At 42.9% G+C, this 12132-nt stretch overlaps 1 protein-coding gene across 2 annotated transcripts; it reads right to left on the bottom strand.

Moving 5' to 3' along the window:
• Positions 1-118: 118 nt before the first annotated feature.
• LOC110985153 (delta(24)-sterol reductase-like) lies at positions 119-12131 on the bottom strand. Of its 2 annotated transcripts, none has more exons than XM_022245976.2 (10): positions 11977-12131; positions 9583-9839; positions 9082-9205; positions 8171-8308; positions 7844-7962; positions 5241-5507; positions 4678-4818; positions 4234-4431; positions 3218-3396; positions 119-2742 (listed from the first exon to the last, which is right to left on the bottom strand). In XM_022245976.2, exons 2-10 carry the CDS (start codon positions 9820-9822, stop codon positions 2589-2591), a joined length of 1560 nt encoding a protein of 519 aa, XP_022101668.1. In that variant the 5' UTR covers positions 9823-9839; positions 11977-12131; the 3' UTR covers positions 119-2588. The 2 variants fall into 2 exon arrangements, with proteins under 2 accessions (XP_022101668.1, XP_087000649.1); XM_087144523.1 differs by lacking the exon at positions 11977-12131 and adding an exon at positions 9990-10014.
• Between the last annotated feature and the right edge of the window lies 1 nt (position 12132).

Here is a 12132-nt window from a genome sequence, read left to right as displayed (position 1 = left end):
CAACTGAGACGTGATGCTTTTTGGACAGCAACCATACATGTTGTCTATTATAATAAAGCCGAAAACAAAGCAGCCTTTCTGGTGAAAATATTCCCATTTAGTACTGGTGGAAGAGGCCTTTCTGGAGTTAGTCTTGGTTCCAAAACCTTGCATTTATTCAGCAACACAAACCATCACACAACAAATCGCTATCAGCAAAAAATGAACCATCACTAGATGAATGATTGCTGTCACAGGAAGGAGGGTGCAGTCACGATGAGTCACATCAGTTTTGTGTCACAGTAATATGGGCAACTCACAATAGTGCACCTCCAAGAGTTTGCAACGCGTTGGCCAACCACAGTGCGCGATATCTGTCGACCCTTTCCAAATGTGCATTGAGTCGACAGATTTTGTGTGCTGTCGTTGGCCAATGCGTTGCAAACTCTTGGAGGCGCACTATTGTGAAACGCCTGTATTGCACACACAGCACGCATATCAGATCTCAGAACCGTGAAAGGCGTCTTGAACCCAAGACTACTCTTCAGTATCACAGCATATCCATTTGGGTTCAGTCTCGGGCCATGGTTTACGCAACGCTCGTTGCTGGACAGCAGTGATGACGATTACTCTTGGCAAACGAATTACAGAATCTTGTGCATTTATACATCATCTTAAACATTATGTCTATATTGCCATCATCCTCTGTTCCTGAGCATAATTCTTGTCTATTGTATCAACAAAGTTATTTTTAATCAGTGTAAAATGTATTATTGTCATCAATTTGAATGGACGTTGCTTTGCTACAGCATAAGATAAATAATACAGAATTTAAGAATTTACTTTTAAGTACATGTACATAAAAAGAATTAAAAACTCAAGAATTGGGGCCTTTATAAATTGTTGCACATAACAAATATGACCTAAGAACAAACATCGGGTGCTTACATGTATATTCTTCCAAGTTAGAAAAAAATTACCCGATCACCACACAGGCAAAAATCTACTCTATCACATGCAACTGCAACCTGCTTGTCAAATCTGCAGGTTGTTTGACAGGATTTTCTAATACTTTCAATGGATTGGTTAGACATGATCAACTTGACGTAACATAAAATCTTAAAACACTGGCAAAGTGCACAGGGAACTATCTACAACCTGCAATCTGAGCTCAAGGTGAGCTTTCATTCACAGGTTGGCCCCCCATTGGTTTTGCTGAACAGAAATCCAAGCTGCTCCCGTGCTTGCCATTTCAATTGGGAATACCTGCACGGTTGGTCATGCAGCTCATTAAAACAGCTTCTGATGACAAAACCACGCCATCGGCGTCGCCATGTATTCCGCGGGAGTCTCTCATCAGCAGCAAACTGACAAACCCTCAATGGTAGAAAAGGATAATCTCCAAGGTGGTTCCAAGCAAATCGTTAATTTGAATCGCCTTTCCTTTTGTTTTTTTGTATACACTTTTTATTATTTTTTGGGTGGGGAGGGGTCGACAAGCACCCCACTTGGCCCCCTGGTGACGTCCATGTAACACAACACAGTGGTTAGCTGACTAGTTCCTACTGCTGGGGATAATTTCTTTCTTCAACTTAATACTGAATATATACTGCATTTCAGCTTTGGCATCAATAGTCTGATTGGATACTCTGGTAACATTCCCTGACTTTGAAGAACTCTTACATATGTTTAAATTGAAGACTATGGTAGTAATGGCCCAAAAAATGGCATCCTTCAATAAACGTACAATCAACAGCAATTCACTGGTCCCAAAAATTTGCACTTTTTCTTAAACTTAAATATGAAATTGTCTCCAAAGTACTTCCAAGGAGTAATGTTTCAGTAAAAAAAAATCAAGGTGTTGGAAACAAACTTGATTTTTTCTGATTATGTTGATATAAATTATATGTAAAGATAAATTCAGCACAAGTAACATATTCAGCATCTCCTTCTAACAGTCTGACAATAACAAGTCTTAACCACTTCCTGCCGGGGATTCCAGATCCGGAGATGTATGCTTTATATGCGTGGCCGGGGTCTCCGAAATCGGACAAAGGGAACTGGTCCCTATAACAGAAGACTGTACTCCGAACAAAAGACCAGGCTGCTGGGCATTACCGACATTTTTCACTCTCAAAAGTGGAGATAATCCAGCCTTGTTTTGAAACAGTATACCACGGTTTGGGGCATTTAGAGCGAGCAGATTACCACCGGGGACAAAAGCACTCCACCACCTCAGCGATGAGCCACACAGCACCGCTGCATGCTAATGCCCCTATTGAAAAGAGGTCAACAGCGCACTGTGGCAGGTTCGAGAACAAAAGAAAGTTAGATAACACCACACAATCTGGGGCCTTTTTGCAATGCTGCAGGCCTGGCTGAAATATTCGGGCGTTAATAGATTTTGTCTGTCAGGCTATAGTTGAAACCAGACAGTTCTTTGTGTGGGTGTAAGTGTCTAGTAAATGAAGATAGGAATTTTTAAAGAATTTTGAAAACAGAGAAAATGATAAATATCCCGCGTCAGCATCATTGACATTGATAACTGCCCCCGGTAGGAAGTGGTTAAGGCTGTAATGTTATGTAAAATGGGAAATATTCCTGAATAATCAGATGCGTGCAGCTTTGCTGATCTTGTCGTAGATTTCAGGGAAGGCTTTCTCACAGCCCAGCCTGTGTCTCAGTTTGTCGTACAACGTGTGATCAAACATCTGGCGGAACTCCTCCCGAGTCATGTGAGTGTCAGCGTACAGCATTTGGAATCTGCAAGTAACAACAGTTGGGCAAAGACGGCCAGGTTCACCATTGGGTAAGACAGTGACACAGTTGGCTGCTAACTCTCAAGCATTAAGCACAAAAAACTCTCGACCACTCGGTGTGAGACTCACACATTTCAGGTTTAATACACTCATACTCACGCCGTACAATTTCTCAAATTAATAAATGAAACAAAACAAGAAGCAATTCCTATCATGTCTGTTTCTGGTGAGTAAAAAAATTATTGCACTGGCTGTTAATGATTGACAGTACATCGGCGGCATACCAAAAATTACCTTCACACCTGAACACAGCATCTAGAATCCAAAACATTTTGGGGGCCCTTGGGCAAGCTCCAAATTAGAGGAAACGGGAACTGTGACTCTTTTCTTTTGGCTTAGGGCAGTGAGTAGATTCACTGTCTACTTGACCCTGTGCAGTTTCACTTCATAAGGTATCGGCTTAAGGTAAGAACACCCACCCGTGGACACTCCGCACGAACTCCTCAACCCGTCTGGTTGTCTCGACAAAGTGGAACCCTTTTCTCTTGGGTGTCCCGTAGGCTCCCAGGTCGACGTACATCTCGTCCTCATTCCCCTCGGGGTGGACAAGCCCCGGTTGGGAAGGCAACAGGAAGGGGCACAGCCACAAGGGGTAGAGCTGTTGATAGCGGGGTGAGATTGAAGGAATATGAAATATCCATGAAATAGTCTCCAGAGGGTTTGAGGGCCACACAGCGTCTGTCGTATGTATTTCGTGTTTGCCTAACGGCTTCCCTTAAAAGGCACTCATTTCTTGTGTTTTATATCAACTTTTAGGAATAAAAAAATTTTGATGGTAAAATCAGGGTTTTTCCATAAGTTGATTGGTAGACTGTGAGGCATTTATCATTTCTATATTCCTCTATTCAAGTCATTTTGTATTGTTTTGAATACAATTTAGGTTTTGGGGGGAATGGTGCAAAGTGCAGTAACATATTTTGAATTAAGTGTACATGACACACTAGGGGTGTGCGTTTGTGGGTATTTTTAGAACCGGGTACCCTTAAAATTAAAAAAAAAAATTAAAAAATGGCATTGCGCCCAATTCCAGTGGGAAGCAGTGCATTGTTCTAAACGTTAGAGAGGAATTCCCCCACCTTTTTCATAAATGAAATGTTACATGTACATTTAATTTGTTACAACAGTAGCTCCGTTGATCTCTGTACTTGAGTTACCACCGCGGGACTGGGTTTTTCAGCGACACAATGATTTTCAGCAACTCTGCCCTCCACTATTAAAGTTCACATACGTTTTATGTGTGGACATTTTTTACGGGTGCCAGACCCAAAAAGATAGGGAAATGGGCTTTGATATCGATGGGCAGGTACCCGGGTACCCCGCACAGGCCTATAACATACATACGAAACTGACATCTACTGATTCAAGTTTAACTAGATCATTCAGAAGAGGAGAGCAGGGATTTTAATGGGAAAAACTGACAGAAATTTCTACTAACGTTCAGCTCTTTGTCAAAACAATCCAGGGACTCGCGGAGCTTACGGAGGGGTACCAACATGTCCTGCACCACGTGGTTTCTCTCATACATTCTGCGTATGGTCTCTCCCTGGGTCAGCTTCAGCAGCGACACCTTAGGTGGCACCATCCAGCCGCACAGGTAGCGGAACAGCGGGTTGTTGCCGAATGGGACGATGTCCTGAAACCAGACGATGTAAGCAAAGTATCAACCATCGATCACAATTCTATACACCTATTCTGCTGTTCTTCAGAACAAGAAGCGATGTAACCAACAGAAATACTTCCTGTCCCTCCTGCACTGAACCAACAATTGGCATACATGCAGGTGGAACTAGGAATTTGTAAACTGCACTGCAACGTCATGGCGGGCCGAGTTCTAGTGAGGCATCGAACCGAGGTGAGGCTGGATTGTTCCTAAACCCACCTGAAGCTCCCAGAAGATACTCCGAGTGTGCCGATGGTAGTAGTGGCGCAGTGGGATGTACTCGATGCCCGGCCCCGACTTCAGGTAGGCCTGGACGTGCTTGAAGAACCAGGGCTTCCAGAAATGCCCGATGCAATTGACCTTGGACAGAAAAGAAGTGCATGATTAAAGTCAAAGGTCAAAACCTAATATACCAGAAAAGAGACGCCCTCTTGAGGGCTCTTTATGGTTGCAAAGGACAAATAATGCCTGAAATAGGAACTAACAATAGTTTTATGAAGAAAACTTAACTTAGCTCGATCAGTGAAAATGATTGGGATAATTTCCAAAGTACAAGCGCTCTTTCAACATTTAATAACTTGCAAAAATATGTAGTAAACCTTTCTGCATTTAATACACAGAAATTTTGAACTTGAAAATTGCCATTTGTTATAAACAGGGTCCGGGAAGAGCAATGGAGGTAAGCAACCCTGCTCAAGGACACAAATACTGTAAGTACGCTTGACAGCTTTTCTTTGTAATCGTTTTGTTTCCAGTCATAACTGATGTCACCACATGTTTACCTTACTTTCCTCTGCATCATCGGTCATATTCGCCGTCATGACGACCCCTGCCTCCTTACTGTACATCAGTGCTTCCACAAATTCGTTGTTGGATTTTTTCATGGTTTCCTCGGAGAACGCTTTGATGACTTCGCTCATGGAGTGGGCTGGCCGGTACTCGATCTTCACATACTTCTTAGCAGGCACGATTCGCAGCTCGGCTGCCACAAGCAATCCCAGCGTTCCGTAGGACCAAGGCACAGCATAGAACAAATCTGAATTTTCATTCTTGGAGGCAATTTGAAGTAGAGAAAACATCATGTTAGATACGCCCAAGTACAAAATACACAAACAAACACAAGTGCATTCCCTGTCAGTATGACATTTAATAAGCCGTAGTTTTCACCTTTGGTTCACACAGAACCACATGAAATGCTCATTTACTGATCCTGCATTTGGGCGGCTTTGTTGTTGACCCATCATTTGTGACTACAGATGTTGATATACACCATGTATGCAAATACCTATTTGCCTTGAGCGGAAGCACCCCCTCATCAGTTGAAGAAGAGCCAAGCTGGTCGGGAGTGTTCATTTTTGTTGGTAGCGACGCGACTGCAGCACACGCATTTCATATTCGTTAGTGAACCAGTGAAGTGTAGTTCCTACCAAAGGGGCCTCTGTTACTAGGAAAATTGCGCCCTCTTTTGGCCGCACTTGGGGCTCGTACAAAAGCTATACCAGATATTGAGTTTTCCATAGGTCTGTGAACAAACATGGATGCACCCAGTAGGCTTCACTTTGCATTGCCAGGTAACACTTGATAATGCAGATCAAGTAATGGGTATGTGCATTGCTGAGGCACATGAATACATGTATTTCACTCGGTAACCGTCTCATAGTCTAGTGAACTTAAAAAAATAATTTCATTACTTGTGACGATGGAGTATCACTGATGTTTTGAACCAAATGCACGTGCACTAGGCATCAAGATGCATAGTATGCATGCACAGTGCCAGCATCTTTAGTGAAAAGCAATAAATTTATTAATATGTTTATGCTGTGTAGTTTGGTTAAAAGCAGAAGGGGATGCCTGGTTTGTAGACTATGAAATTATGAAGTTTCCCATGATGAATTCGCTGTGATTAAATGGGGCAGCAGAGGGGAAGAGCTGTGCAAGTTTGTATCAATCTGCAGCATTCCCCAAATATGCATGCACAGTGTAACTCGACAACTGGAATTCGGAGCCATTACAGCGGTGGCGCAACGCTTGCAGGCAGGTGGCATGCAAGCGAAGGGTGTCGTGATTTGTCAAATGCACATGTGTGATAAGCTGAAGAAGGTACATACGAGTGCAGTGCCACCGCAGTTACGGCGTTTTCTCAGATTAGTCTTTGCGTGTTTGTGCATACACTGTACAAGTTACAAATACGCGTACGATAAAGCACTTAAATGACAAATAATATCCAAAGATGTACTTTGCGACTGGAACATGTTAATTTTCAATTTGGGGTTTTGCCCTCACATCAATCACACTGTACACTCAGTTTTTACTGAGAGCTCACAAAAAGTTTCACAAGCTTTACTTGGGTGGGACTTGGACCCACAACCTCCAGCTTACTAGCACTGACCCCCTAATCACTCGACCACTGAGCTTGCTGCGGTTAGCTGGTCAGTCTAAGTCGGACGTACATGTAGCAGCGGGGACTGCCGTCAAAGATGCACTTTGCGATGGGAAGATTTTAATTTGTAAAAAATAATTAACGCTCAAATGAAAGTTTCAGCATGGTTTCAGAACCCAGGCAATAAATACTGCCTTTGACAAAAAAAAGGGAACAAGTGACCCCCGCCCCAGCCTCAGAAAAGTCAAACCACTGAAAAAAAAAGCGAAACAAAAGGACCAACCAAAAACAAAACAAAAACCAGACTACTGGTTTTATGCCAACGTTGCTTTAAATAGGCCATCACAAAGGCAAGAAGATGCAGGCCAAGCAACAAGAACTGCTAGGACCCATGTGCTAAAGGTTTGCTTGTGTAAAGGGGCTACGAACTTTGAAGATTTTAAGTAATTTTTCCAAACAAGTGCATTCAATTGACTTTATCACTTTGATATCTGAGATAACTTGAGAATACAATACTGAACAGTTATTTTAAGTAACTGGCCTCTGTCACCCTTAATGTAGAATAAAGATAAGGTTCAGTGTAAACTATATTTGAACAGAATCTAGTTCACACAGTGCAATTAACCTTCAACCCAAGATTATCCAAAAATATAGGTAGAATTAACTCCAAATAGCATTTCTTTCACTAGGTTCATGAAACTGTTGAATTTTCTTCATGAAGGGGAAAACGTAAGACAAAGAATTTTTGGATGTAATTTAGAGTTAGTCCAAAAACTATTATCAGGACCGAGACACACAGCACCGTCACCAGCTTCAGGCATTAGTGGGGGTCACGGTACCAGCTAGGGGGGGATGCATCCCATGAACAAAACAAAAATACATGTACATGGATATGTGTTGAGCAAAGTAATGTGCCGATGGGGGGGTGCTCATCATGGTTCATAAGCATTTTATGTTTAGAAAATATTACTAATATAGTAACAGGGAAAAATACAGCAGAAGTACCTCAGAGCATCTCACTAAACTGCCATCAGCCATGACCAGTTCGTAGGCCACACAGTTGTGTTGGAATAAGCCAAACTTGTGGGAGGAGGTTTCAATGCCCACGCCCATTATCATGCCACCTGCAGGGAAAAAAGACACAAGACAATCAATTAACTCCTGCCAAACAAGGCAGTTTTACACAATCATCACATTTGCATCTGTAGTGGGAATGAACAAAATATAGTGAAATATGTCATTTGCAATGCTTTAAGCAAATTGACTCATTCTAACATTCTTCAACGTATGAGTCAACCGAGGTGGGACTACCTCTAATAAACTCTGACATACCCACGGTTAGCATATCCAGTTCTGGAAGGACAGGCAGTGTCCAGCCGAGTGGATTCAACATGGCCGTCACCTGTCCCATGTTGACCAGTGGTTCCACCCGCACCACTCTCCGGTCAGTGTCCACTTCCAGAATGTCCACTGTTGAACAATAGGTTTCAGAAAATAGCAACACTTCTTGCTTCGTTTGAATGCTTTGGGCATTCATCATGTTTAAAATGATCTTTTTCTCTTACAAGGAACTCAAAGGGCAGGCCGGGGTACCCCTGACCTCAACCCCCCTTACTACCAGCAATTGACAGTCTGAGATAAATACCATCGCTGTATCAGTGGCCAAGATGAATTTGCATATTTATGCAGAACTTTCCAAAGCCTTCATGGTTATGAAAAACGAGCAGACCGTGTATTCAGTTTGTGGTGATATCTATTCAATTTGAACAGAAATGAGACTCGGGGGAGATGAGATTGGAGGAGAATGAAATATCCATTAAGTAACCACCAGAGGCTTAAAGGGACCCATGGCTTTGTAGGATCTGTGTTCGCAAAAGACAATCTATGAAATATTCATTTCTTGTGCTCTGTATCAACTTTTATCCATAAAAATGTCTCCATGGTAATCTCAAGATTTTTCAGAATTTAAAAGAGACTGTTGAGAAAAGTCCTGAAATCAGGAAAATCCTGATGAAAAGAAATCCTGAAGTTAGGATAAATCCTGTGAAATCTCTCCCCAGGCGGAGGGGCAGGGGACAGAGGATGGGGCAGAAAGGTGGGGCTGGGGTAGGAAGGAGGGGCTAGGGGTCAGGAGGGGCTGGGGTAGGAAGGAGGGGCTAGGGGTCAGGAGGGGTTGGAGCAGAAGGCATGACCTGGGAAAGGGAGGAAACCAACCGTTATTTCCCCTACTCTCACTAGCTTACCAAGATTGATATTGATTTTATGATGGGTTTTCTTGTATTTTCCGATCCGTAGGCTGACCGTTTGGTATCCAGGTCGTGCTGTGCACATGGGACGCTTTTCCCCATCGGCCTTCCACTCTCGTACCTTTGAATTACAGAATTGGACTAATTTAAAGACTGGAAAAACAAAAATGATTGTGAAACCTGAGGACACTGCCAGACCTAATCCAAGGTAGTGGCGCAGCAATGGGGCGTCTGGGGGGGCACGTTCCCCCAACCAAAAGAACGGATGAATGGATATTGAACAAGGCCAATGAAAACTTGCCCCCAAAAACCACACCGCTGAAAGCTGGTGCCCCCTTGTGCCCCCCCACTAGTAAAAACCTAGCTACGCCACTGCTCCAAGGAGATGCTACCCTAGAAGTGGGGCCTTTGTCACGCCCACCACTCTCTTTGAGAATGCAGAGTGCATGATGAACCCCATACTGGCAGTTCTTTGGAGAAAGGATAAGTGTGTCTCACCTGTCTCTGTATATCTCTCACACGTTCATCATGCTTCTGTGGTGCCGTGTTCATCTGGAACACGATCCAGTTTCGCACAAAGCTGAACACGTCGTAGACCAAGGACAGCGGGAGAAGAAACAGACAGACGAAGATCCATCGCTGGTGGATGATGGTGTACTCCAAGCCCTTAACCCGGATCCAGAGCAGAATGCTGACGACGGGCACAGCGCACAATGTGGCCCAGAGCTGGTACGACATCTTGAGGCCAAAATTCACTGCCACGGAGAATAAACCTTTTTGACATTGATGCAAAGCATTGATCACTTGACAAATAAGAAAATATGCATTTTATGGACAATCCAATCGAAGCGTACATGAACACAGTACCTGCAAAAAATAAACCTGTTTCCAGTTGACAGGCATACCTGCAAAAAGTTAACATGTGTCCATGGTCAGAAGCTTCATGTGTACCGGTCCGGTACCTGCAAAAATTTAACCTGATTACGGTTCCACCACTGATTTTTACACTCGCCAGGTAATAAAAATACATCACGCTGAAAACGAAAGAAAAAACTGCTTAAGTGCTTATCTTGTTATATATTTATACTTGAGTTCATTTAGGCTCACTTACAGATCCACCTGCTAATTAAAAATGCCCTTGAAAGATTTCTCTGGTAATCTCATTTGATTGGAGCATCTGTTTAAATGTGGAAACACTTTATGTATGTATTTCTGTGCCATCTGATGACTGCACGCCCAATGCCAGTAGGTGGGTCTGACAATTTGCCCACACTTCCGCATTTCTGTGTATACACAGCTCTTTAAAGCAAACATTTGAGTTACTCATTCAATCAATATTACAGGAATTTTTTCTAGATTTTTACAGTCATTGACACAACTTTATTTAAAATGCTAAACTATTTGTTTGAAACTTGGTTAGGGCATCTGTGGTTAATTCTACGGTTTTCATTTTTTTACTACCTTGGGGGAGGCTCCTTCGTTCTGGGGGGAAAAGGGGAGTTGAAAAAAACTTTTTTACGGATCGGGGGCCAGCTTCCTGACAGGTGGGCCGGGCCCCCTTTGGCAACGGGTCCGCGCAAAATAAGAATTGGTTGGAAATGAAAACTTCAGAATTAACTACGGATACCCTTACAAAACACTAGTTACTTAAATTAATTATTAAATCTTGGGCATTGTGAGTTGACGGTGCAGTGTTTTGAAGACTTTCTATACAAAGTTAAGGGTTGGAAAGCCACACAGGTTGGCACCAACCTCTGTTATTGGAGTGCACAGTTTAATACATGTACCGTATGTCCCCTCCACACAAGAAATCTCTATCACATGAAAAACAGTGCTTTAATCTGAATTCCACGGGGGAAAAACTACTGTATGACAAGTTTATTGTTATCAATTAGTTAGGATTGATTATTTGTTTTCTTCGATTTTAAGGATACCTCGATACCAAGTCTTTGCAGGAACAGGTAACCAATTTTATGTACGGTGGCGTGATTTCCCGACATGCTAGTCTAAATCTTACTAGTTTGGTTACAAAGTTTTGGAAAGTTATCTCCATTCCATGGAAGATCACCTTGAGGTCTGATGAGCAATCCAATGACAAAGGGGTACAGGGTCATTTCGGAAGAGATATTGGTAATTTGATGGGTGACTAGGTCAACTAACAGAACAAAAACAAGTAGGCCTAGCAAGATCAGCATGTCAAGAGGGAACTAACTTAATGGTCACCTCTTCACTTCTTGGGAAGGAATGAATCTTGCATTTTGTCTGCACTTTTTTTATGGTATACCATCTCATGAAAGGTCAGTCATTCCAAAAGTGACAATTATACAACCTGGGATGGAGAAGAATTTCCAAGTTTGTTAGGAAATAATCAGAAAATGTTCACGATTCTCCATACACTGTTAGTGTAGACTCTGCAGTTGTAACTTGTGGATCCCCTATAAACCGCTGTGGTGGAGTAGTGCCAGTAGGCTTATGTAACATTTCTCTATACTAGCCTAGGCTCGGGAATTATTGTATTTATCGATACACGATTGGATTTCAATTGTAGACGTAGACCCATGCCTACTCGACAATTATGAAAGAACACTTGAATATCCGCACTGTGCTCTGCAGCTGAAGACACAACATTCCCCACAGCCACAACCGTGATGACACTGACAAGGCCAAGGCAGCCAAAAAACAATATGCACACCGTAACATCCCCCCACCCCATGACACGGCAACCTTCACTCCTCGGCCTCCCACACCCGGCCCGTACACACAATCGATCCCCCGGCCCTAAACTGTCGTCCAGGAACATCAGAGTTAACAACCAGTGATATATAGCCGGCCCAGGGGGAGACGTACCCTATTGTATGTATAATATTAATAACATATGAAAACTCACCATACCTTTACGCAAATTCCGTGCACAGCATCGGCACTGCAGCTGAACGTAACGCGTAAGTATTAAATAATGGTAATTTAACTGTGACAAGGCCGGCGCCAGCTAGCAAGGCTCGAAATAGGAGCTCGCCTCTTTAATTGCTTTGCAATTGGATGGACGAC

The sequence above is a fragment of the Acanthaster planci genome, linkage group LG12, assembly GCF_054643075.1.
Source record: "Acanthaster planci isolate LZ-2023a linkage group LG12, COTS_SCS, whole genome shotgun sequence".
Classification (NCBI taxonomy): Eukaryota; Metazoa; Echinodermata; class Asteroidea; order Valvatida; family Acanthasteridae; genus Acanthaster; species Acanthaster planci.
Note: the sequence above shows the minus strand (reverse complement) of the source record. Positions and strands in the feature narration are given on the sequence as shown.